This window comes from Salvelinus alpinus, chromosome 36 (genome assembly GCF_045679555.1).
Source record: "Salvelinus alpinus chromosome 36, SLU_Salpinus.1, whole genome shotgun sequence".
Classification (NCBI taxonomy): Eukaryota; Metazoa; Chordata; class Actinopteri; order Salmoniformes; family Salmonidae; genus Salvelinus; species Salvelinus alpinus.
The window spans coordinates 12,441,814-12,463,457 of record NC_092121.1 but is presented as its reverse complement, the minus strand read 5'-3'; the positions used below and the strand labels follow the sequence as shown (position 1 = coordinate 12,463,457).

At 44.6% G+C, this 21,644-nt stretch overlaps 3 protein-coding genes across 7 annotated transcripts in view; 1 reads left to right on the top strand and 2 right to left on the bottom strand.

The window, feature by feature from the left end:
• Positions 1-7,897, top strand: part of wnk4b (WNK lysine deficient protein kinase 4b) — a 73,194-nt gene extending 65,297 nt beyond the window's left edge. For both annotated transcript variants that reach the window (XM_071385262.1, XM_071385263.1), the window contains 6 exons: positions 1,094-1,989; positions 2,213-2,306; positions 2,796-3,384; positions 4,276-4,481; positions 4,568-4,662; positions 4,879-7,897. In XM_071385262.1, the coding sequence (XP_071241363.1) occupies positions 1,094-1,989; positions 2,213-2,306; positions 2,796-3,384; positions 4,276-4,481; positions 4,568-4,662; positions 4,879-4,881 (1,883 nt within the window). In that variant the 3' untranslated portion in view covers positions 4,882-7,897. The remainder of the gene's footprint in view (positions 1-1,093; positions 1,990-2,212; positions 2,307-2,795; positions 3,385-4,275; positions 4,482-4,567; positions 4,663-4,878) is intronic.
• On the bottom strand, positions 6,444-11,676 carry LOC139565171 (cytochrome c oxidase assembly factor 3 homolog, mitochondrial-like). The gene is made up of 2 exons (XM_071385318.1): positions 11,431-11,676; positions 6,444-8,504 (listed from the first exon to the last, which is right to left on the bottom strand). Exons 1-2 carry the CDS (start codon positions 11,600-11,602, stop codon positions 8,398-8,400), a joined length of 279 nt encoding a protein of 92 aa, XP_071241419.1. The 5' UTR covers positions 11,603-11,676; the 3' UTR covers positions 6,444-8,397.
• A 3,698-nt stretch (positions 11,677-15,374) lies between these two features.
• LOC139565150 (rho GTPase-activating protein 27-like) overlaps positions 15,375-21,644 on the bottom strand; it is a 29,406-nt gene continuing 23,136 nt past the window's right edge. For 2 of the 4 annotated variants that reach the window (XM_071385264.1, XM_071385265.1), the window contains exons 5-19: positions 21,458-21,541; positions 21,143-21,265; positions 20,548-20,634; positions 20,146-20,208; positions 18,660-18,727; positions 18,486-18,573; positions 18,216-18,317; positions 17,996-18,094; positions 17,839-17,923; positions 17,556-17,684; positions 17,351-17,449; positions 17,183-17,260; positions 16,918-17,052; positions 16,660-16,765; positions 15,375-16,489 (exon numbers count right to left, since the gene is read on the bottom strand). In XM_071385264.1, coding sequence (XP_071241365.1) covers positions 16,312-16,489; positions 16,660-16,765; positions 16,918-17,052; positions 17,183-17,260; positions 17,351-17,449; positions 17,556-17,684; positions 17,839-17,923; positions 17,996-18,094; positions 18,216-18,317; positions 18,486-18,573; positions 18,660-18,727; positions 20,146-20,208; positions 20,548-20,634; positions 21,143-21,265; positions 21,458-21,541 — 1,524 coding nt within the window. In that variant the 3' untranslated portion in view covers positions 15,375-16,311. The remainder of the gene's footprint in view (positions 16,490-16,659; positions 16,766-16,917; positions 17,053-17,182; positions 17,261-17,350; positions 17,450-17,555; positions 17,685-17,838; positions 17,924-17,995; positions 18,095-18,215; positions 18,318-18,485; positions 18,574-18,659; positions 18,728-20,145; positions 20,209-20,547; positions 20,635-21,142; positions 21,266-21,457; positions 21,542-21,644) is intronic. The other 2 variants (XM_071385266.1, XM_071385267.1) reach the window with 2 other exon arrangements.

The window sequence follows — 21,644 nt, the reverse complement described above, 5'->3', positions numbered from 1 at the left end:
GACATCAGACTTTGAGTCTTAGACTTTGAATGCTTATTACAGTAGTAGTCTGAGTAGCGGTATTGATATACTTTGATATTGCCAAAGTATATTTTTGTTTACCAATCGGGCATTGAGATAGGCAGAAGAAGGTTTCCATTAGAACCAATAGGCCTTCTGGCAATTGGAGACAAAACATGTGATACTCTATATGGGCATATATGGTCATAAGGTTATTCGAAGAACTGGTATCCCCACTCAGACACACCCACTCACCTCTAGTGTTCAGGTTTGCTGTAGAGCGGAATGCTATCAGCTAGCACTGTGCGTCACTTCCTCCTCTCAGGCACCTCAGAGTCTGAGTTTGCCCCAGAGCAGGGTCCCCTGGGTATTTACCTCAACCACCCAGAGGGGGGACGGTTCAGGCCTAAATTCCCTCTCTTATTCTCTCTCTCTCTTTCTCTCTCTCCCCCCCCCTCTCCAGTTGCTCTCTCAGAATGTTTACTGACCGTTACAGTGGGGATTTTCCCACTCTGTCTCAAATCTACTGAGAGTTGCCATTCAGTCTGTTTTAACAGGTGTGAGGTTTATGTGCAGCTGCAATGTGAAAGAGGAGTTAAGTGAGTTACATAATCCATTCATCATTGACACGTTTTAGCTTTTGTTTATTTTTGTGGTCTGTAATTACTTTTGACACTCTGGGCGGTGTCAAATTTCCTTTTGACTGACATGCCTTGATTTCATGGGAACCTGTGTTTAACTGAGCTGAAGTTGTGCTGCAGAATGATATCTCTGTCCATTGATAAGATTGAAAAAGGAAGGAAGTATCTACATTTGTGAGAGGAAAAGCGAATGTAACCAATACTGTGTCACTGTATCTGTATCTGAGTGAAAGTAGGTCTTTCCTCAGGTGGTCCAGTTTGATTTATGTTGTAAATAACTGATTGGTTACTTTATATGTGGTGCTAGGCAGAAGGGAATGCTGTCTACGTAACATAAACTCTTTAGAACAGGTCTTTATTCTGTTTGTGGATGGAACCCATTCAACCAGTCATAAGTCAGATTGTTCCCCTACTTATGAGTCTAACCCCAATATTCCTTATGTGTCTTCCAGGTTCTTCCCAGACCTTCCACCCGCCTGCTTCCCATTACCCCCAGTATTCGCACCCCAAGGCCGTGCCCCCCGTGATGCCCCTCAATCAGCTGCTTCCCCTGCCCCAGCAGTACCCCAAGCCCCCCTATGTCCCCAACACCCACTTTCCTTTCCCTTACCCTGTCACCCAGACCTCCTCAAAGCCCGCCAGCACCCCCCTCACCCCCGAGACCCTCCACCGGGTCCTAAGCAACTCCAACCTCTCCTCCTCTTCCCCATCCCCTTCCTCCTCCCCGGCCAAGCCGGCCACCCCAGGGCAGCAGCAGGGGGGTGAAACATTACCTCTGAAGGGTGAGGTAGTGGGCAGTACCCCCCAGCCCACCCCTTCAGCCCAACAGCAGCAGAACCCAGGCATGTGGCCCCCCAACAGCCACAACCAGCCCCTCTTTTCCCTGGCCAACGTGTTGTCCCTGGCCATGAGCGTCGCCCAGTCCTTCATGCCCCCCACCTCCATGCCCAGCGGTCTGAACCCAGCCCAGTCTGGCTCCTACCACCCATCCATGTTTGGCCCTCCCCAGCTGATGCCAGGGGAGGGCCCCTACCAACCCCAGGGCCAGATAACAGCAGGCCAGTATCTGGACATGTGCCAGCAGTATGCAGACACCCAGGCTCTGCACCAACAGGGCCTGTTGAAAGCCAACGTAGCCCCAGGGTTACCCCAGCCTGGCGGGCTAGTGGATGGGACTGCTTTCAGGCAAGCTGGCTCCAGCCTCTCTCCTCCAGGATCCAGGGCGAGTCCACAGATGTATTGCCAGCTGGGGCCCAGGGTGGGGTTCCAGGAGCAGACAGACAGCTCAGCCTCCACCTCTATCACCAGCTCCCCCTCCTCCTCCGCTCCAGCCAGCCCACAGAGCACCGTAAGTCACTTAATAAATATGTGCTCATATACATGAAGATGAAGTGTATACAGTAGGATATGAATTTGCTTCAACCTGTGTTGCCTTACCTTTAAAACCTCAAACCTGTTCCTCTACAGTGTTGTATAGATGAGACACGCCTGTAACATGTTCTGGCATAGTGTATTATTACAGTACTGAGCTGGTAAAGCTGAAAATAAATTGTTGTTATTTTACCCTGCAGGTGTCTTCACCCAAGCTAAGAACCTCTTCACCCCTGGTGGTGTCAGAGTCGGGAGCAAACGCTGCCAAAAACAGACTGTCACCTATCTCTGAGGGTAAGCTCTCTCTCCATGCCATACACCTTTTCATTGTGTATGCATTTGGCATGATGAGCTAATAATTGTCAATCACGTCAATTCATTTTTAATTAATGTACATTTTTAAAGCACTGTCTGTTTCTAAGGTAGCCGATATGTCAGGAAAAACCACATTGCATTTTTGCACCTGCTGTGTCCATGGCAACTTAATATACGATACTGTGGATCATTAATTTATCAATTCACTTTTTACTGTGTACTTGTATGACCCCAAGGTACTCTCTCAAGCAACATGACTTAAATCATTGTACAGTTAAGTCTGCCCCCCATGTGCCCAACCTGTAGTATAAACTTTGATGAGAAATACTTTGTTGTGTAGATGAGTAGGCTGGCTTGATGTCAATGACTCTTTCTACACACCATTATAATGGGTGTCAATTACGTAACGTGACATAAATCTCGCACTCCCCCCGCTCTCTTCTCTCTCTCTCTCTCTCCCTCCAACAGAGAAAAAGCCTACAGTTACCGTCGGCCGTTTCCAGGTCACACCCAGCAGAGAGATCCCTGCAGCCTCCGCTAGCCCCGCCCAGGATCCTCCCCAAACCCACCCACAACACCAAACCCCGCCCACAGTCACCGTTAGCACCAGCCCTTCCTCCCGGGACAGTGAATCTGATACCAGCACCGAGGAGCAGGGGGGCGAATCAGAAAGCAGCGTTAGCACCGTAACCGTGTCCCCTCCCCAGCGATCCCCCGGCGGGCCCCTGTGTAACCTAGACATCGCCCAGTCCTTGACTGGAGGCCCTAAGCAGACAGAGCAGGAGGACAAGCAGGAGAGTGAGGAGGAGCCAGAAAAGGAGCCAGACAAGGAGCAAAAGGAGGGAGAGAAGGAGGAGGAGGAGGAGCTGAGGAGAAGGGGGGGCCGGAGGCTGAGCCTGAGCCTGTGGGAGGGTACAGCGGGGAGCCCCCAGTTCAGCGGGAGCAACCTGAACCAGCCCTGGATGAGCTACACACGCAGCGCCTCGTATGTCAGCAGTGACGAGACAGAGAGCGAGAACGAGGATATGTGCGAGGAGCTACAGGAACTCAGGGACAGGTGAGTGGAGGAGAGGAGGCGTACTATTTCTGTTTTTGAAGTTACGTCTCTGAGGTTGTGAACAAACACACAGTCAAAGTAGAAAACGTTGTTCCACCAATCAAGGTCACCGGTTCCTCCCCAGTCCTCCAAAACAAAACAAACGAGTTATGGCCACACTGTTGATAGGAAATAGAAGTGTGTCTTTATCACTCTACATTTACATTTAAGTCATTTAGCAGACGCTCTTATCCAGAGCGACTTACAAATTGGAAAGTTCATACATATTCATCCTGGTCCCCCCGTGGGGAATGAACCCACAACCCTGGCGTTGCAAGCGCCATGCTCTACCATGCTCTACCAACTGAGCCACACGGGACTCTAGTTGAATTAAAAAGACTTCTAAGAACTGTTGACATCAACATGTGTAATAAGGTCATGCGCATCGTCATTCAGTGGAGGCTGGTGGGAGGAGCTATAGGAGGATGGGCTCATTGTAATGGTTGAAATGGAATCAATGGAACGGAGTCAAACATGCGGTTTCCATATGTTTGATACCGTTCCATTTATTCTATTCCAGTTATTACAATGAGCCTGTCCTCCTATAGCTCCTCCCACCAGCCTCCACTGTCATCATTAGAGCATGACATAAGGTTTTGAACATTCTTATAACTTGGTTTGTCAACACTAAATGGTCATTAAACCAAAATGATCTTCCAAATTCCTGACCTGACTGTGAAAACACAAACACCAATTCAAGCTAACTTAATAAAACTCTTCTTGCCCCTGACCTTGACCATCTTCTCCTTTCTCAACTCTTTCCCTGTCCCATTCACTCTCTCTTGTATTCCCTCCTCCTCTTTCTTCTTCTCCCCTCCCCCTCTCTGTCCTTCCTCCCTTCCTCTCTTTCAGGCACCTGTCAGAGGTGCAGGCCCTCCAGCTCACTCAGAAGAGGGAGATTGAGGCGCTGTATGAGCGGATGGGAAAGGTGCCTCCCCCTGGCATCGTGTCCCCTGCCGCCATGCTCAACAACCGCCAGAGGCGTCTCTCCAAGAGCGGCAACTACCCCGGGTTGCGTAGGAACAGCCTGCAGAGACTGGATATACTGCCCCCTGCAGGTCAGTTGGTATTGTAGTAGTTATGTTGCTGTCTGGTTGGGAGTTCGTTATGACTTAGCTATTCCCTCCATGTCTTACAAACACAGGGATCATGCGTAAAAACTCAGTCAGTGGCAGCAGCAGTGGCTCTCAGGAGAGGTCCAGTAAAGGGGTGACCTTTGCCCCCGACTACAACCGGATGGTGAGCAAGCACCCTGTCTGACCCATGATCCCTGAACCCTGACCTTGTCAGTCTGAATAATAACATAGAACATTTTGACAGGTGTAATCCTTCTAAAAACCTGTGCAGTGATGAAAATAATATGTTAACGTAGTCACCTTAATTTTTCTTTGTTAACCTGCTTGGTTACTTGGTGAACACACTACGCCCTCTGACCTCTAACCTCTCTACTACTAGTGAGACGCGTCTCCCTGTGTGATCCGGAGGATTGGGGGTTGGGGCAGGTGATACTGTGGCCAGCCGCCTCCCCTCCCAACCACCAACCAGGAAGAGAGGGAGCCCAATGATGACCAATAAGTTGCCCAGCCCAGTGCTGAACAGATAGCTCCCAGCCTGAGCCTTGGGATGGGGAAACCGGATGGCCAGAAGACATGGGCCTTTTCTCAATTGGATTTGCTCAACTCCTGCGTCCTCTTTCCTCTGTCCTCTCTCGCCTCCTTTTGAAAAAGGTAATTGAGGAGAGGTAGCAAAGAGAGTGAACGAGGACGAAAATGGGCTTGTAAGAAATTAGACTTTTTCTCCACTCAGGCAAATGACGTTTACAGGGATGGATCCCAAAATAAATTTGTTGAGTGATAAAAACAAATGAAGTTAGTTGTTCAATACATTTTATAGATACAACTATAACTAGCATATTGTTTGTAAATATGTGCATGCTTTTCTCCATCAACAAAACAAAAGCTGATTCAAAGGGGGTGTGGCAGATTTATAAATTCTTTCATGAAGGACTCCGGTAGGACACACATGACTATCATCTATGAAAGATAGCTAACAAGGAGGAAGAACACTTCTGTTCGCCTCGACCACTTATCAGTTTCTGAGTCACGGAGGAGAGAGGACAAAGGAGAGGTTGGAGGACAGACTTTTTCCCAAATGAGAAAAAGGCCATGGTCATCCACATGATGAGCCTCACTAAACACTCCTAACGACGATGGATAAGGATCCCATTGTCAGAGCACCAAAGCATCCTATCTGCCATCTGGTCCATGTGCAATACCATGAGTTAGTATTGTGACACCAAGCCAAGGAAGTCCCCCTCCCGATCTTAAGGATGCTAAGCTTATATAGCTGTGTGTAGCATCAGGTCAAAGTGAGCATAGGAAGGCTAATTGTGTGTGTGTTTCTGCGTGTGCTCTTATGCGGTTACTGCCTGTGCTAGTCCTGGAAAACACACGTCCCAGAAGCCCTGCTCTCTCCTGCACCTCGTCATCCAACTGCTGCAAGCAGGAACTCCCCTTAATCCCCTTAATGTTGAAATTGACAACTAAAGGCAATGTTCCTGCGGTCGCGGAGACTGCATTCACGGTAAACGCTGCATATGTCTGCTCAAAAAACATTTGCGATACTTCGGCGATATGGATCAAATCCAGCCCTAGCTAGACAGTGTTTTACTGTCCAGATGTTATGAATCAGGAGATAAGATAGCTTTAGCAGGATGAGATGTAATCATTGCCTTCAAAACAGTGCATTTGTAGGGTTTGTAATATTGTTTCAAGTTGGTATTAGAAAGGTTTGCAATATTGCGTAAGGAATGGGATGAACAAATATGCATCTAATGTATTGACCGGCAAGTCAGGTCAGCAGTTTTCCATTTTGCAGCTCCGCTTAGTTGGTGTGCCGGGTGAACTAAAACAAATACACCTAAATAAGAGTCAATCCAAGCTGCCTGCAAGTATCAGCAAAACATCAGAACTGTGTTTGGTGTGAACAAATGTTCATGAAGCAACACAAATCACACACGGTGCATGAAAAACTAAATGTCACTTTATTGAACGTACACTGAACAAAAATATAAACGCAACATGTAAAGTGTTGGTTTCATGAGCTGAAGTAAAAGATCCCAGAAATGTTCCATATGCACAAAAGCCTGCTTCTCTAAAATTAAATTTGTTTACATCCCGGTGAGTGAGCATTTCTCCTTTGCCAAGATAATCAATCCTCCTGACAGGTGTGGCATATCAAGAAGCTGATTAAACAGCATGGTCATTACACAGGTGCACCTTGTGCTGGGATCAATAAAAGGTCACTCTAAAATGTGCAGTTTTGTCACACAACACAATGCTACAGATGTCTCAAGTTTTGAAGGCATGTGCAATTAGCATGCTGACTGCAAGAATGTCCACCAGACCTGTTGCCAGAGAATTGAACGTTCATTTCTCTGCCATAAACCGACTCCAACTTCGTTTTAGAGATTGTGGCAGTACATCCAACCAGCCTCACAACCACCTACCACGTGTATGGCGTTGTGGGGTGAGTGGTTTGCTGATTACAACATTGTGAACAGAGTGTCCCATGGTGACGGTTGGGTTATGGTATGGGCAGGCATAAGCTATGGACAACGAACACAATTGCATTTTATCGATGGCAATTTGAATGCACAGAAATACCGTGACGAGATCGTGAGGCCCCCTGTGAGACCCATTTTTTGTTAAGGTATCTGTGACCAACCGATGCATATCTGTATTCCCTGTCATATGAAATCCATAGATTAGGATCTAATGAATTTATTTGAATTGACTGATTTCCTTATATGAACTGTAAACCAGTAAAATCTTTGAAACTGTTGCATGTTACATTTATATTTTTGTTCAGTATACAAACACTCCAGGTCTTATAATATACTACACTTTGTTCATTTGTTACTCACTCTCTATGGCCTAGTAGTAAAGATACTGGGTGTCACTTATCAGCCTTCATTTTTTAAGCATAGAGTGGACGCCTATGCTTTAAAAACGTATTTTATCTTCTTAATCTATGGATTGATACAATGCACTTTCCATAGGGGTCGTTCACTATTGCTATTGAACAATTGCATCCCTATAAATAATAGCGGGGTAAAGATTATAGTTATATATTTTAAATCGGTATGTGTGCCTATGCATTTAGTGTTGGTAATTATTTGATTCATGACAAAGAACTGAAGCTGTGAAGAATTCTGAGCTATTTGCCTTAAAGTATGCACATGGGGAACGATTGCAGTAGAACACATGAAATATATTACTCAGATTGTGTTCTTCTAAATCAAGACATCAACAGTAAATATACAATGAAATCTATTTTGTTGTCAATCATGTTTCTAGAAAACATACTGCCATGCAGATTCTGTGCCTTTAACATTTTTTGTTTTACCTTCCAAGCGTGATTGTTTCCTAAATCATATTTGTAAATATTGCTAATAAATGACTATTCAACATCATGCACTGTTTTGAGTTTTCTTTCCCTGTAGGTTGATGTCCAAAATCATCACGCATTGACTTTGAAAACTCAAAACGGATACACCGTCAAGTAAGTAAACAATTTATTACACACGAATCATCTGATTGCAGCTTTACGTTTCATTTCATTCTATAACAACATCCAAATATCACGGAATAGCCCAACACGTAAGCTTTCTCCTATATTACGAGGCCAATTAGTTGCACAATACACAAACAATGTAATATTCTTAAACAACCTCTTATTATATAACAAGTTATATTATATTCAGAAACCAGTTTGCAGGGTATCCAGGTCTAGAGCATGGTTACATCTATCTCTACAATGCATATTGAAATAACAGAAATTGATGGGAGCCTCCACCTTTCAAAAACAAGTGTGTATCTTTTAGCCACAGTTGCATATGGCAGATTGACAGTCCAGTCCAGTGTGAGCTCAGCTTCCACTGTTCCTGTGCAGGTGAGGGAGCTGGGAACATCCTTAAGAGTTGGTCCCGGTCCTGGGGCCTCTGATGTAATTTATCTTGGCCTCGTTATCAATGTCCTCCATGATCCTCTCCTGCTTCACTGAGAGGATAGTGTAGCTGACTGAAGACAAGAAATGGTTAAGGCCACAAAACAGGCAGGAGTAACCTTTGCCTTTTTCCTCTCAAAGAGCATTTCAGTATATTTCTGAGAGTTGTGGTTTTCATTACAGCACCATATTGAGTGCTGTGGATCCTTTTAGAGCAGTGAGAAATGATAAGACACACACACCACACACAAACTAGCTAGGAACCTATTTGGTGACCATGACATGCTAACGTTAGCAGCTAGCTAGTTATTAGATCTGAAAAATATTGCCTAGTCAGACCATTGCCACTGTTACAAATGGCTGAAAGGTGTTACTTAGATCATGTAAAGCATAGACCAGATCATTTTCGACCAGGGCTATAAAGTGCAACCATTTTGGTTGCATATGCTCCTAAATATTTTGTTGTGCGACCTGCCATTTTATTTTGGGAGCACCGTGCACCTAGAAAAATAATCACACAGACAATAATTGTTGTAATGATTAAGCTTCGCTGTACCGTTGTATAAGTGCCCTAGAAATAAAAGTGGGTGTAGATTCGTTACTGTCATGACTGCACCATTACTACTGAGAAAAATGTAATGGATTGCGAATGTCATGAATTGACTATACATTCATAAACCAGTTCGCTATTAGAGACAGTGTACAATTTTCAATGTAATGTACCCAGTGGTGTAAAGTACTTAAGTAAAAATACTTTAAAGTACTGCTTAAGTTTTTTTTGTTGGTATCTGTACTTTACTATTTATATTTTTGACAACTTGTACTTTTTACTCCATACATTTTCCATGACACTCAAAAGTACTTACATTTTGAATGCTTATTCGCCTCTGATCGAGCGGACTCACTAAACGCAAATGCTTAATTTGTAAATGATGTCTAAGTGTAGGAGTGTGCCTCTGACTATCCGTAAATTTAAAAAACAATATAAGGAATCTGAAATGATTTATACTTTTGATACTTAAGTATATTTTAGCAATTACATTTACTTTTCATACTTAAGTATATTTAAAACTCAATACTTTTAGACTTTTACACAAGTATATTTTACTGGGTGACTTTCACTTGAGTCATTTTCTTTACTTTTACTCAAGTATGACATTTGGGTACTTTTTCCACCACTAAATGTACCTCAATAGGTAGTGCTTTCACACAATGTAGAAACCTAATATTCCACAAATGACTAATTTCAATGACAGGTTTTTGTATCAACATTTTAGCTTTTTATAACAAACAAATGTCTTTATAGTTTATAGGGCTCAAAAGTAGCTAGAAATTAATATAGGTACAATAGAAAAAAACATTCTGGTGCTTCTAAATGTTATGATCCTAACTTTAAAATCAGGTGCACCTGTACTACCAATGATTTTTATTTATTTAAAGCCCATTAAAGCCCACAAGGAAGCCCATTTTTCTACCAACCTACTTTCCGATACTTCCTCAATTCCTGACTTGGAAGACAGTGCATGTCTTCTAAACGTCAATGGCTAGAGGCAGGTGGTTTGTTAGAATTTATTAAAAAAAATGTTTTGCTCCAATAAGTAATCCAGCAATGTGTATGCTGTCATCTTGTCTATTTCAAATCTTCTCTCATTGATTGAGAGAGCAGGGTGTCCACCCCAAAGGCCCTATATCAGGGTCGCAACTTTGGTTTTAGAAGTGGGGGGGACAATTATTATATTATCGTGCGGTCAGGTAGGCTGTTTGGAGATACACACTCCAAACAGCCTACCTGACCCCACGAAGGCGTCCGCGTGGTCCTAAAGCACACCATTGCTTTGTTCTGTATCACATTTCAATGATAAAACTGGGGGGGGCAAAAATGCAATTTCAGTATGTGCCCCCCCTTCCCAAGTGAAAGTTGCGCCCCTGCAACATATTGACCAGATGCTCAGTGGCCGCTCTAACAATTAAAATAAATGTCTTAAAAAAATTAAAGGCAGGCAGGAGGCGGCAAATCAGGTGGGCCCATTTTAGCCAATAAGAGGGCATATGCAAGTGAACAACAGGTACAACTCCGATATAGTGTTTTTAATCTAAGTTGCCGGGATGTCATGTCCTCCTTATATCAGTACACTCGTACCAACCTATGCTTTACAAAACCTTTATTCAATGAGCCAGATGTAGCAAATAAGCCACTACACGTTTTGTTAACCAAATTCAACACACATTGACCTCCATACAAAAACTCCTCAGGTAGTCAGCAGAAAAAAAGGAAAACACCACCTTCTGGAGAAGACAGATTTGGGCCCAGTTATCCATCTTGCTTCACCTCTTCCTCTCTGACACTCACCTGTCTCGATCAATGAGTGTTAGTGCTAACTTGGGTCCTTAGGATGTCCCTACCCTTTACATTAACTTCAATGGGGGGTGGTGACATCCCAAGGAATCCGGATTGCAAGGACCGTCAATGAGAAGATTTGAAGTAGACAAGATGGTAGTGTACACATTTTTGCTTTACTTCATGGAGAACAAAAATGTACATAATAACAGAGCATATTCTAAATTTAATTATAAACTGGGTGGTTCAAACCCTGAATGCTGATTGGCTGACAGCCGTGGTATATCAGACAGGTATGACAGAACATGTATTTTTACTGCTCTAATTACGTTGGTAACCAGTTTATAATAGCAATAAGGGTTTGTGATATATGGCCAATATACCACGACTAAGGGCTGTGTCCAGGCACCTTAGCCGTGGTATATTGGCCATATACCACACCTCTTCGGACCTTATTGCTTAAACAACCCACTTGCAACTTGCCAAGGAAATTTAGAAGACATGCGTTGTCTTCCAAGTCAGGAATTGAGGAAGTATTGTCAAGTAAATGTTTGACAAATTATATGTGCTACGCTTTACACTACCTAAGTAATAACCGCTATCATCCAGCTGGAACAGTAGTAACGACTGAGATATGCATGACACCCTAGATGGAAGGATACACATGCCGATGACAAACGCCCCGATAGCTAGTCCAGTTATGCGGTTGCGACTACGTATTTTTAGCGCGTTTTTCTTCCAATAGTCGAGATCTTGTCTTTTCCTGAGAACTTGTTTCTGTGCCGCTGTAAGTTGCTCCTTAGAAGCGATCTCTCCAACTCCTTCAGCCGCCATTTCGGTGTTGTTATGTGTCTGATAGAAGTGACGTACGTTTTTTTTACGTTCTTTGGTTTGTGACTGTACTGGACAGCCCAACAACTGGTGCATTTCCGCCCTCTATCGTTTTGGAGTAGCCTACAAAGACCACACATTCTGGCTGCGTTCCAGCACGTTTTTATTGCAGTCGCGCTGCGCAGATCACCAATTAGTGGAAAGTAGACTTTACTCCAGCCATTCACAGTTCATTAAAATTATATTATTCTATCTAAACTTCTATCTAAATCAAATCAGATTTTATTGGTCACAAACACATGTTTAGCAGATTTTATTATGGGTGCAGCGAAATGCTTTGCAAATACTTCCAAACTTTTGGGTAATGATTTGCAGGGTGATATAGGCTAGTTATTGCTATCATGTTATCAATTTAATTCATCCTCAATAATTTTCAAGGTAAAATAAATAATTGCAAGTGAGGACTTGGTGGACTGTATATTCCTTTAGGTTAGGTTTGTGTGTCCGTTCCTGTGTGCTGGTAAGGGCACAGATGACAGACAGGTAGGATTACAGTTGAGGTGGTTTAATAATGCTGAAGATGCACCAGCACGAAACAGCACCACACAGTGTATGTAGTATGAATGGGCTAAGGCACATAGCGGTCTGGCAACTTGCTTTAACCAAAGTGTGTGTGTGTGTTGTATATTAACAAGGAAGCACATTGGCCTTGGCTAACACAATGAAATCTAATTGGTGGGAAAACACAAGGATGGCTGTAACTTTCTCTCACTTATCTACTCTAGAGCTGATCTTCTTCTCTGAGCTGTAGATTGCCCAGAATGGCTACAGCTCTGATATTATGAACTAACATTACTGATATGATTAACTACAAATACTTCACAGCCTTTTGTACAGCCGCCCCTGAATTCACTATGTTAATTCACTCCTAAGAAAGGCTCAATACTTAAACTTGATTATCTTAACTCTTACTTAACTCTTACTTACATATCATATCCAAACTTAACCGACATGAGACCAGATGTCTAGGGGTGTCTAGCCACTCCATTAGCAAAGGGCCTGGCTAGTATAACCACCAATAGCTAATCAACTTCAGTCCAGTACTTAAATGATGGGAAGGGTTCTCAGTCTCTGGGGCTGACACAGTCTGAGACTCGAAGGAGGGAGCGCTCTGGACTCTATTGGCAGGAGCTGGCTTGACCCCTAGAGCAGCGGCAGGCAGTAGCTCTATGGTGGACAGCGTAAAAGGGCTCCGGCTCTGGCGGAGACTCCCCAACCTGATCAGGCAGCAACCTCCAGATGAGGGGAAACTGAGTCTTAGGGTCAGGAGCCAGATGTGAGCTGATAATCGGGTTGAGCTGAGGTCTCAAAGCAGGGACAGACTTGTTCTCCAGAGAAGGCAGCAGAGCTCCCCAGGTAGGGTGTGACTGTGGACCCTGGGCTAGAGCTGCAGATGGTTCTCGACAACTGGCAGATTGGAGCTCCCAGACGGAGCCAGGGTGGACCTCACAGGCAGGGACTAGCGGAGGTTGCAGGGGAAAGGACGGAAAGGCCCAGAAGACAGGGTTGAGCTCTGGCCTCTCAGGAAGCGTTGCTGATGGTCTCCAACGAGGAGCAGGCGGAGGCTCCCCCACAGGATCGGAGAGGACCTTGCTGGTGAGGACTGGAGGCTGAAGCGGCCCCCGTGGAGGAAGCCATGGTAGGCTCCCACTCAAGACCAGGTGGGGGATCCCCAAATGAGCTGGTCTGGTCTCGTTGTACTGAGGTAAGTGGGAACCGCACTGCATGGGCAGCTAGTGTCTGGAAGCCAGGGCCAAGTGGAGGACCAGTGGCTAGAGATGAACATGGCTCCTCATCAGGAGTAGGTGGGTGCTTGTTGTTGGCTTCTAGTGGAGCCCCCCTAACTGAAACAGGGATGACTCCTAGTGTAAAGCCAGGTGGTGGCCCCTGGGCTGCAGCTGGTACCAGAGATACTGGGACGGGCTGATGATCCCTTGGCTGCAGCTGGTGGCAGAGATACTGGGACAGGGGCTGAGGATCCCTGGGCTGCGGCTGGTGGCAACCAGGGAGATGCTGGCTGATGAACGGCGGTCTGTGGGCCTGTGGTTGCAACACGATGGCTCTCTGTTACAGGAGCTGGTGACCTAAAGACAGGCCCAGGTTGTACCTTCAGGTCCAGCTGGGCTGCCTGGATAGGAGGAAGCGGGTCTACGATGACAGAAGCAGGCTGGGCCCTCGTGGGTGGAGAAGGCTTCTCCTCATGCCTGGCAGACAGTGAGTCTGACTTGACAGGGGTAGGCTGAGCTCCTATAGCAGGAACAGACAGGAGACTAGAGCACAGGGTAGGCTCGGCCCCATAGTCAGTTGCATACAGGAACTTTAGGGAAGAATGGGTTAGCTTTGTAGGGATCAGCAGTAACCCTAGGGAAGGGGCAGACTGGGCCCCATCTGTGATAGCTGGTCTGGGCTCCAGGACGGGTAGGCAGAGCTCCTGTGGCCAGAGAGGGCTGTAGCACCATGTTGATCTGGAGCACCACGGTGGCTACTACTGGCTGATGCTCTGTAGCCAGAGCAGCTGAAGAGTCCACCTCGATGATTAACTTCAGCTCTGTAGAAGGAGCGGGTGGAAACTCTGGAACAGCGGCTGGCTGCAGGCTACTGTTGACTGATAGGTCCTTTGTGATGGCAGACTGAAACACATCCCAGACTAGCTATAGACTGGGATGTGAGCTGTGGCAGCACGGAGCGGAGAGTCTCAGTGAGCTGTACCATCTCTTCTTGTTGCTCATGTGACTGAGTGAGCCTGACTTGCATAGCTCGCTGGGACTGCCGCAGCTGGGCTTTCCCTTGTTCGATGTACTCTCTCACTAGCTCGTTCTCTGTAGGTGGCTTCCTGTGTTCCCAGTGACTGTAGCAGACCATGGACAGACCTCTATGTTGCTCCTTACTCTGCTTACAGTAGCTCATCCTATAGCTCTCATGGGTCAGATGAGGGTTTAGGACGGACCTGTGCTCTCTGAAGGTCTCCCACACATCTGGAGTTGTGTCCCATCTGGCCTGGCTGGAGAGGAAGGGACTGGGTGGAGTGAGGGGTGTCATCTTGGCAGCTCCCGCCATGCGAGGTTGAAGGTCGTCTTCTTGCCCATGTACATACTGTGCTACTATAACTTGGATAAGGTGAGGCTTGGCGCCTTGGATGATCAGACCTGGTCCAGGCTTCACCGGTAACTCAATGCATCTTGATCCCGGAGTAAACACCTTTATCCGGCTCGAAAGGACCACAATGTAAGTGACTTGGTGGACTGTATATTCTTAAGGTTAGGTTTTACTTCATGTGTTCGTTCCCGTGTGCTGGTAAGGGCACAGATGACAGACAGGTAGGATTCCAGTTGAGGCGGTTTAATAATGCTGAAGATGCATCACACAGTGTATGTAGTATGAATGGGCTAAGGCACTTAGTGGTCTGGCGACTTGATTTAATCAAAGTGTGTGTGTGTGTGTGTGTGTGTGTGTGTGTGTGTGTGTGTGTGTGTGTGTGTGTGTGTGCTAACACAATGAAAGCTAACTGGTGGGAAATGACAAGGATGGCTGGAAATTTCTCTCACTACTGATCTTATTACTCTTACTCTGACTACTGATCTTATTCTCTGAGCTGTAGATCGCCCAGCATGCTCTGCTCCACTTCACCGGTGGGCAGAGCTACAGCTACATTTGATGAACTAACATTACTGATATGATTAACCACAAATACTTCACAGCCTTTTGGACAGAAACATTGACAGAAATTACATTATTTTATTAGAAGAACATTCATTTATAAGGTAAACTCTTATGTACAGAGAAAAAAGTTGTTCAAAATATCTTGATATATTGTTCTTATCCTTGTTCTGTAATAACATTAATACTATAAAACAACCATAATGTACAGTTATGCTCTATCATAATATATTTTCATATGTACTGCCCATAACGTACAGCCACGTTATGCATAATGAACCACAATATAGTCGCAAGTAGTATTCCTTGATAAATCCACAGCCTTTTTCTAAATTAGGAAGTAATCAAATAACTTTACAGTCAAGGCCGAGGTATGAAATCTGAATGGCTCACCAAAAGGAAAGCAACAACAACCATTTTAATTGGTTTGATAAGGAAGATCTCATAGTTGTATTGTTGATAAGGAAACATTCGGGAAGGTATACAATATTTAATATTTTTCATAGACTTTAACATATAGTTAAGAGGTCATCCACTAAAAAGACCAATCTGTCTCAGATATGTCACTCCAAACCATGGATACAACATCAGAATATTCCCCCAAATACATGTACACCTACATGTAATATATATTTTCTTCGTAAAACTAAACATGATGCCTAATGCCAGGTATTGTCATCGGATCCATGGTAAACTTTGGTATGTCAACATGTTCATCCATTTTCCCTTTTTCCCTCAACTTCCTTTTTGTCAATGTTCTTTTGAGTGGAAGTACCAAAACAGATGGATGAATGGATGGGTGGACAGCACGAGTTTGAAACTTGGGATGAAGGTTGAAGACTTGGAACTACCACAGTTAAAGGCTAGTTCACTGACAGAAAAAAAACCTCCCTTTACCAAATCTAGCAACCCATGTAACCATCAGTCTTTTCCCAGGACTTGACAACCCCCATTGTCTCCGTCCCTCTTGACTCATGGATGCCATAGAACATGTCTCAGCTGGGGGCAAACACTGTCTCAAACTCTTTGAGGATGAGCTCCACAATCTGGTTCTGGAAGACCATGTAAACGGTGATGTTGGCCGACTCAGTCTGGGGCCTGAGTAACGTAGGGCCAAACACGATGGCCACACTCTGGACTGACATACGGTTCTTTTCCCCAAACTCAATCACTCTGGAAGAGAGGAAGAGGAGGGGATGAGGAGAAGAGGGTGTGAAAGGAAGTATGAGGAGAGTGGAAAGTGTTCAGTTATTTATATTGTTTTTATAGTTTTATGTAAAACAATAGAATTATATATGTATATATACAAAACAATTCCAGTTTCTACCACAACAAGCACTCACTTGAGGAGATGTTTGAAAAGGAGGTGCATGGTATCGTGGTTGGGCAGGGGAAGGGACCTCACCAGGTCACGGAAGTACGACACCTTCTGAGGATAGTCCTGGATTTCTACCAGAGAAAGAGTCATCCCAAATGTCAATTTATTCACATCCGTTCATGCTATTTAGGTCAGACTATGTCAGTTCATTACTATCATGTAATTTGAGTCTGACTATTGAGATGCATCCAGAATGTTTCATTAGGACCTGGCCTAGACTTACTGATGGCAGCGATAAACTTGTCGAAGAAGCTGAAAGGGAAGAGAGGTTCAGGCAGCTCCCTCAGGAAGAGCTTCAGCGCCCCTGTGATCACATGGATCTCCTCCCACTGACCGTCCTCTAGGTCCAGATTTTCCTCTGGAGGGAGGGAGGGAGGGAGGGAGGTAGCATGAGGACAGAGAATATGGTTGATATAAAAATTTGATTTGATAATACTGCAAGATGCTCCATCTACAAATACATTACTAGTCCTTGAAACTTGCTTTACCATGATCTGCTTTGTGGCGTAGTCTCTGAATGACAGCTAGATTCCCACTAACTCTGTAGATCCCATCAATGTCCAGACCTAAGGGGAATGCACAATTGTGTTGCCTCTTTAGAGGTGGTAAAGGTAAAGGTTGATATTACGGTCTCAGGATAAAGAAGGAATACCTACCTCTAATCTCCACTGCCCTGATGCACTTCTCCACAAACCTGGGCACAGTGCTGTTCTCTCGATGGCACAGCGTGTCCAGATGACAACCAAACACATTATCTAGAGAACCACGATGAAAAACATTCTGAGTGCCGTAAAGGTATCATAAGGTACAATAAGGTTACTCTGCTATGTCATATAAACATGCTATAAAGCCCAGTCTTACCTCTTATGTAGCCCTTCTCCTTCACTGACTGCAGTGTGGGCCTCTTCTGGAGGAACTTGCGTAGTTTGGTGCGGACACGCCCCTGATCTGATGACTCGGCACTGATGCCTGGCGTAATTTTGGTGGCTGCTGGAGAGGGCAATTTATAATGGGTGCAGCTTTCGTTAACTACCTAATCTAATGCCCAGTTATCAAATATTGACATTTTACACCTATTTACACCTCAAAAGCATTGAAAGACCTGGTGGTTCATAACAGTAGGTTGTAGGACACTCATACTTACAGCTGGTCCTCTTGTCTCTGTCTGAAGCAAGTGGAGATTTCTCCATAGGTTCCTCCTCTTCCTCTTCCGACAAGTGATCTTGGTCCTGAGAGAGGAGAGGTTATACTTGGCCTACTTTAATTAGAACTTGTCACATAGACACCTCCTGGATACTCACCAGCTGTCTGACGGTGTCCAGTATGATCCTGTGCCAGTCAGAAATGATGCTCTCTGTGTCGTACTGGATCAGGTACTCACACCCATGACGCGTTTTCAACTGTAGCGGGAGAGGGAAAAAGCCATACCAAGAGTTAAATTCAATTCATTTTGATTCAGTTCCTGAATTCAATGAAATAGAACTGACTTCAACCCTGACAGACGTTAAACAGAGCCCATACCTCCAGAACGTTCTTCTTGCTGGACTTGTCCTTGGGGGCCCAGCCCACAGTGGCTCCCCGCAGCTCCACTGTGTACTCTGGGGTGATCTGATTGGTCTTGTTCTGAGGAATCACGGACCAATGACATTCATTCAACAGACCTGGTGGTTCGTAATAGTAGGTTGTAGGACACCCAATCCTGACAAGCAAGCAAGTCATTCTTTACGAATGCAATGAGCTTATTTTCTATACTGGTGGTTGTGAGTGGTTACTGTAGCAAAATGTTCTTACAGAGTTTCCTGAGGGTGCATATTTTGGGTCTTTGTGAAACGTGAGAATGCCTCCATGCAGCACTGTCCATGACGGACTCCAATTCTTCCTATTAGAAAACCAGAAAATAAGGAATCATTGGTCCATTGCGCAAATCACAATGTGTTGTAATTTTTGCGGTTGACTTGACATTACCTAATTCTTTTCCCATTGTCGGCCACCTTGGTTTTGTTCAGGATACCTGCCTTCTCCAGTAGATGTGTCTAAAACGAGCAAAATAGAGACAAATGTTAACAAAATATCACAAATGACAGAGTGAGAGTATATGAACATTTCTACTAATGGTGATTACCAGGAACCCACAGACCTCAGATCAGGTTTAAAGATGTTGTTAGTTATATTGTACTGTACGCACATCAGTGGAGGCTGCTGAGGGGAGGACGCCTCATTATAATGTCCGTAATAGAGTGAATGAAATCGTATCAAACACATGGTTTTCATGGTTTTCACTGACATACATAGGTAAATGAGTTAAGCAGTTAGTACCCACATTGGGCCATATGCTACTGGACATTGCCCATAGGCCTACTTGCTGATATGAACATTGGACTGTTCATGTTAACAGATTATTGTAATTGTGGGCTATAATTCTAGGCCTGGATAAAGTATTGCTGTGACTTTGCAATGCATATACTAGGCCACTAGGTGGCAGCAACAAATGTTTGTGTTGGCAGTGTTCCAGGTTATGCTGAATTCTTGGGCTATGAGCACAGGTAAAGAGCAAAGAGTATAAGTAGCAGATTCTTTACACCTTTGAAATGTGAGTCAGGTGTCTACATGGGAGTGGTCAATCTTAGTATATGTGTGTGTGTGCATGAGTGCACAGTTATACATGCTTGGGTGTGAGTATGTTTGCATGGATTCATAAAATGGGAAATGATCCTTTGGGGTTGACTTTGCTTATAGCATTGACATTCAGCACTTTGACATTACTGTGCCTACTACATAAGACAGCACCATAAGTACATTCAGCACAATGCTTTGAAAGGCAATGCAATAAAATATGGTGTCAATCAGATCTGAAAGTACTACCCAACAAGCCACCACTTGCAAAGGTCCAACAAAAACAACTACAAATGCTCCCTCGCCCCACTAGGGGGTAGTGTCAATGGTGGTCTATCATGACACGATCATTTAGTACAGGGTTGATTCAAATAATCAAAGTTTGATGATGAGTTGGTTATTTGAATCAGCTGTGTAGTGCTCGGGCAAAAACCAAAATGTGCACCCAGGGGGGGGGGGGGGGGGCAGGACCCTGATTTAGCCCTGATTTAGCCCTGATTTAGCCCTGATTTAGCAGATGCTTGTTATCCAGATAGCTTTCTTATCCACACACGAAGTGAAGAGAGAGAACAACCCATTCAAAGTTAGTAGTTTCACTTAAACACCACATAAGAAACTCTTATTCAGCCCTTTTAAGAGCATACATGTATGTAGTATGTACTGTAACCAATATCTAATCCATTAGCTCCCCTTCCCAAGCGCCATTAGTTCTCCTATCCAATTCTATGTCATAGTATGTTAGTTAGATCAGAACACCCACACACCACCAGAATGCAATGCCTGTCTGGCAAACTACACTATGCATCTATCAGGCCTGACGTGGGCCGTAAGAACCTACGTGCTCATGATGTGAGTCTGTGCTCAGATGTGACAGTCTACTCCGTACTCCCAACCTATCAGTCTTTATGGAGAAAACAATACAATTCTTCAATGAATGGAATAATGGGTCTTCAGGCTCTTTGTCATTTAGAAGTGCTTGTGCGCTGTCTGTACAGTAGAGTACATTTTATTGAGTTAGTAGTAGGGTTGGGGTCAATTCCATTTCAGGAAATTAATGAATTAAAATTCATAAAATTAACAATAAAATCATTGTTGAAAAATAATGCAATTTCCAATTCAATTATTATGTGTACTAGTCCAAACACGTATCATTTATTATTGAGGGCCAGTAGAAAATGACCTGACAAAGATCCTTATGGATTCAAAACCTTATCGTGTCGTATGTTCTTACTGTACTTACATGGTGTGGTGTCTCGGTGGAGTTGCCTGAGCTGGATGCTTCACTGGTGATGTCCGAAACATTTCTCCTATGTGTTGGAAAGAACCTCTGCCAAACGCAAGGGAGGGAATTGGGTTCAGGTTGGTTAGTCAACAGTAGTCGATAGGAACTTATTGTTCAAACAGAGCTTCCCTCTTCAGCAGAAATCCTGTCAAATTTTATGAGTCATAATTCTATCCGCTTTCTCCCCTGCCCCCTTCATTCTTGTTGTAGTTTCTCCCATTTAGGTTTGTAAGTGACCTCCTGAGAGGAAATCAACTAGGACAGGTGTTTCCATCTCCTGTTGAGACATACACAACGACATCCTTCCACAAGGGCATTGTGCATAAAACTGTGAGGGCCAGGTGTCTCATGTCAGGGACTAGTCCTAATGGCTTGTTTGCTTGGGACTACCAGAATGGCCAATGCTGCAGTTTCTATGTTCCTATACCGTAGTGCCAAATTCAGTCTAGATTCCAAAAAGAGATTCTAATGGCCCATAAACGTCTGTTCACACCAACGGTGTGAAACCTCCCTCAACGTCCCTGTCCATGCTCTGGGCTCCCCAGCTACTCACGTTGTCTTCTTGGGAGGGGCCAAACTGAGCTGGGCCGATGGTGTGTCTCCAGTTCTTCAGAACCGGCGGACTGTCCTGGTCCACTCCATTCCTCACCTTAGGCAGACTGGATGCAACTGGGAGCTGAGAGGGTTAACAGAAACAAACAGTGTAAAGGCCCTGGCCTATTTAATCAAACCCAACTTATCTGAGGTAAGGGCATATTTTTTTCACCTATGTGCAGTACAGAGTTACCCCATACAATGTCAAGCTCTTTGAGACCTGGTAAAAAGACACTCAACCATTCCTTGAAATTACAATATTGGTTCTCTTCACCTCTGCTGGAAGGTTCCACTGGGATCTGGAGCCGTCTCTCAGGTAGTAGTACGTCTTTCCTTCTTGATCCACAGACTTGAGCCACTGCCAGGATACACACACACAGGACAAAACAGTGTTTGACACACACTGCATGGTTTCTCAAACCGCTACCCTTTCAAAGCTCTGGACCTCCATTCAATACACT